Genomic DNA, 4364 nt, shown 5'->3' on the forward strand with positions numbered 1-4364 from the left:
GCACAAACGCATCACAAACCAACACAAACCAACACAAACCATCACAAACGCATCACAAACGCATCACAAACGCAGCACAAACCAACACAAACCAGCACAAACGCAGCGCTGACGGATCTGCTTGTTTGCCGGGACATTTTACACAGGTGGGGGGTCAGCTTCACGATGGAGTCTTCAAGTTATGGATCAACTTTACCGAACGTTTGTTTCAGCTCATGCCTCTTCCTCCAGCCTTCGTCCTCCTTCCCCCCACCCCCCGCATGCCCCCCTCATCTCCACTCGACTTCTGCCCCCTCCCTCCCCATAGGCCCTTGTTCATTCTCTCCTGTCCATATGGTTTCTGCAGTCAAACAGAAGAGCGCCTTCGCCCCCGTCGTGCGGCCACAGACCTCCCCGCCCCCCACCTGCACCCCCACCAATGGCAGCAACCTCCAGGGTGAGCATCCCACCACCCCTCCTCCTCGTCCTCCCACCCTGGGCGTGCAGGCGGACGCGCAGCAAAGTTGATCCATAACCTCTGAGTCAGGTGTCTGAGCGCGCTCAGTGTGGAGGAGCCAGGTTTCTGTAAACACCCCCCCTCACCCCCACCCCCCAAGCTTCAGCAAACACTGACTGCTCAGAATCAGAGGGATGGATGGAGTCCAGCTGAGCGTGCTCAGACGTCTGCTGCATTTCTACGTCTGAGTTTCCTGTAAACGTCTGCTGTTTGTTTTTTAAAGGAGAAACACACAAACAAACAAACCTTTGAGAAAACACAAGATCAGATCAAATAATTCAGCAGAAAGTCCAGTTTATTGATCTAATGGATCCTTTGTGTTTGAGCAGAGAAAAGAAATGTTCCTTCATCTGCATCTGATTGTGCTTACTGTCTTTCAGCCATGGCCGGACTTATTGTGCCCCCCATGTGAGGAGGAACCCCGCCCTCTAACCTGACGCACCACCCCCACCAGCCCCCACCTATAACCACTGCCGCACCAGCTCCACCCTTCCTTCCTGTCAAACAGGAGGGGGCGTGTCCTCCTGCAGTTTCCTCTCAGAGATGCCACAAAACTCTGGATTTATTCTCCGGATTTTTCCTGTCAGTTCCTGTTCACTTCTTCTGTATTTCCCGCCTGACGGCTAAGGGGTTTAGTTCTGAGTCCAGAAACCCGGATCCTGAGGGTTTAGTTCTGAGTCCAGAAACCCGGATCCTGAGGGTTTAGTTCTGAGTCCAGAAACCCGGATCCTTCAGATCTGACCTCTGTGATTCGTTACTATCGGACCCACCTAGTAGACAAATGCTAGGATGTCTCTTGACCGTTGACTATATATGAAAACTGGACCGAGTGAGTGTGACCCCCACCCCACCCCCACCCCTCAGAAAATGGTTCATTCCGGCTGCAACCACATGAAGTCAGTTTTGCCGTATTTTTCTCTCTACATAGACGCCGCCATTTTGGAGCCAGTCATCAGTAATTGGTCTGAGTCATCTGAGTTTCTATGGCAACCACTCTCACCAATGAGGAATGAGCTTGTTGGAAGGCCACTCCCTTCTGTTTTGAAGTGGGCTTCAGGAAGTCTTTAAATCAAACAGAAAAACAGATGTTTTTTTTTCTATTGAAGTCTATGGGATTCTGGCTTCTGGGAGCCACTTCCTGTTTGGAACGTAAGGGGGCGGGGTCTCTCAGTTCAGTGCTCAGATTTAGTCAGCTGACGTGACATCCTGCAGAAGAGCCGAGGTCTTCACAGGAGGCTCTGCAGCTGGTTTCTGGTCTTCAGTCGAAGCTGCAGTGGTTTGAATCCCAAAATGTTCCTGTGATTGATCTTTTTTATGTATTTATAAAGTCCATTCTGGGGAGTTCCTTCTGACGTAGGTCTGAATGATAGTTTCAAGTATATATATATGTATCACATTTGATGTCTTAAAACTTTTAGATCTTGTAAAGACATGAGAGGACTTTTGTAAAACTGAAGTTCTCATGGAGGTCCTGGTTTCTGCCAGCAGGACTTCTGCAGCTCTTCCAGAACTTTTGTAAAAACCATCTTCTGATTCCATATTTAACTTTTGTACAAAACATTGTTAGCGCATTTTTCTCGTCCTTTGTGTATTATTGTGAAATGTGAAATGTTGGTTGTTTCTTAATGCACTATTTCTGTTGAAGCACTTAATGAGAAAAAGGAAAACAAACAAACAAACAAACAAACATTCATGTCTTTTTGCAGACACAGGAGCGTTTTCCAAGTCAAAATAAATGTGAGCAGTTTCTATCTTTAAAGTTTTACTTTTTTTTCATTAAAAACAATTCCTTAAGGGAATGTCTGGATGTGGGGGGGCACTGGACTAGCGGGCCCAAACAGAACCAATCGGTTCCGAGCCTTAAACACCAACATGAAACATTTTCCTCCTTTTATAACGTTTTCATTTCTACTTTGAGTTAAAAAAAATATACATTTGAATAAATACTAAGTTATGAAATCTTATTTTTCATCTGCAGTGAAGTTTTAACAAAATGTTATCATAGAAAATGGAATTATTTAACCTTTACAGCCAAAAAAAAAAAAAAAGAAATGTTGTTTTACAGTTTGAAACGATCGAAAATGTGAACAAAATACAACCAACATTTATGAAACCTCTTTACCTTTAATGCAAATGTTTGAAACAACTTTGATATTTAACTTTCGTTACAAGCATCCAAACTTTGATCACTTTAAATGTCATTATTTATCTGTTTAGAATCACATCAATAGATTTAAAACGAGTCAAATCTGAAGAGATCTAAATCTGTCTACACTGTTGTTTAGTTGTAAACAACAGTTTCACCATCAATGTCAAATTCTCACTTGACATTTTTTAACATTTTCATCAAAAAATAATGATTTAGGATTCCAATGATTAGTTCCTTTTTTGATTTTTCTTTTTTTTTTTACCTCTAGTAGAAATGGAAAAGCTGAACGTTAGAAAGTGAACTGCAGGACAAAAACATTTCAGCCAAACTCCAGGGCAACATCTGGAAAACGTTTAGCTTAAAGCGACCTCTCACTTCAGTTTGTCCTTTTTTGCTGCAGTTGTAGAAATTCTCATCTTCACGTTTTAAGATGAAGATGTTTTCCTTTATTGTGAAAGAGGACGGACTTTGTGAAATATAAAATATATCCTCTAAGTATCTGAAAGCACAATGGTGAATAAATGTTTTAGAATAAAAAAGGAAGGCGCCCAGATTTGTCCGTTCCTGTCTCTAGCCATGCTGTACATAGATGCATGTCTTCAGTTTCTGTTGGTTTTTCTTGTGATTCAGTGACTTTTGTATAGAAACGATCTAATAAAGATGACATTTGGCTTGAAGCTGCTGCTAAAAGTCTTTTTTCTATTTTCTTCATTATAGTAAATATGGATCATCAAGATAATAACAATAGTTTACGTTTAAGTTTTATTAATTTATATAGCGCCTTCAAATGGCCATTGGCCAAACAAGGCGCTGTACATTAAAAGAACAATAAAAACAACAATTAAGATATTAAAAAAACTGTTAAAAGTAGACTTTAAGAATAAAACGTATAAATAAGTTACATAAAAGCATAAAAACACCAGATAAAGACGAGGATAAAACAGTAAAACAATAAAACACACCAGCAGAACAGAGCCTCAAACACTGTCAAATGCCTGGCGGTAAAAATGGGTTTTAAGAAGTTTTTTAAAAATGGACAGTGAGGACGCCTGCCGAATGCTAAGTGGTAAAGCGTTTCTCAGCTTCGGTGCACAGATTGAAAACGCTCGTTCCCCCTGACCTTCCTCTTGGACCTCGGTACCTCCAGGAGAAGCTGATCAGCTGACCTGAGGCTCCGGGTCGGGGTGTAGGGACAGAGAAGCTCAGAGAGGTACGGCGGTGCACAGTTGTTCAAAGATTTAAAAACAAATAAAAGAATCTTAAAATGAATTCTAAAATTCACAGGCAGCCAGTGAAGGGTAGCCAGGATGGGGGTGATGTGGTCCCTCTTACGCGCTCCAACCAGAACCCGAGCTGCAGCGTTCTGGACCAGCTGGAGACGTGAGAGGGCCGACTGGCTAGCTCCAAAATAAAGAGAGTTACAGTAATCCAGCCGGGATGTGATGAAAGCATGGATTACTGTCTCAAAATGATGTTCAGATAAAAATGGTTTGACCTTCACCAGCTGCCTCAGATAAAAGAAGCTGGATTTTACCACTGAACTGATCTGACCGTCAAGTTTAAAATCCCTGTCCATCTTAAAACCCAGATTTGACTCGGACTGTCTGAGATGAGGAGTCAAAGGACCCAGCTCCACTGAGGAGGGGTCACAGGAGCTGTAGGACCAAACACCATCACTTCTGTTTTTTATCATTACAACTTAAAAAGCTGAGGGCCATC

At 42.5% G+C, this 4364-nt stretch overlaps 1 protein-coding gene across 3 annotated transcripts in view; it reads left to right on the forward strand.

Annotated features, from left to right (window-relative positions):
- LOC112137896 (transcription factor COE3) overlaps positions 1-3322 on the forward strand; it is a 78826-nt gene extending 75504 nt beyond the window's left edge. For 2 of the 3 annotated variants that reach the window (XM_024260437.2, XM_024260436.2), the window contains exons 15-16: positions 347-436; positions 877-3322. In XM_024260437.2, coding sequence (XP_024116205.1) covers positions 347-436; positions 877-908 — 122 coding nt within the window. In that variant the 3' untranslated portion in view covers positions 909-3322. The remainder of the gene's footprint in view (positions 1-346; positions 437-876) is intronic. The other variant, XM_024260438.2, reaches the window with a different exon arrangement.
- Positions 3323-4364: the final 1042 nt, after the last annotated feature.

This window comes from Oryzias melastigma, linkage group LG10 (genome assembly GCF_002922805.2).
Source record: "Oryzias melastigma strain HK-1 linkage group LG10, ASM292280v2, whole genome shotgun sequence".
Classification (NCBI taxonomy): domain Eukaryota; kingdom Metazoa; phylum Chordata; class Actinopteri; order Beloniformes; family Adrianichthyidae; genus Oryzias; species Oryzias melastigma.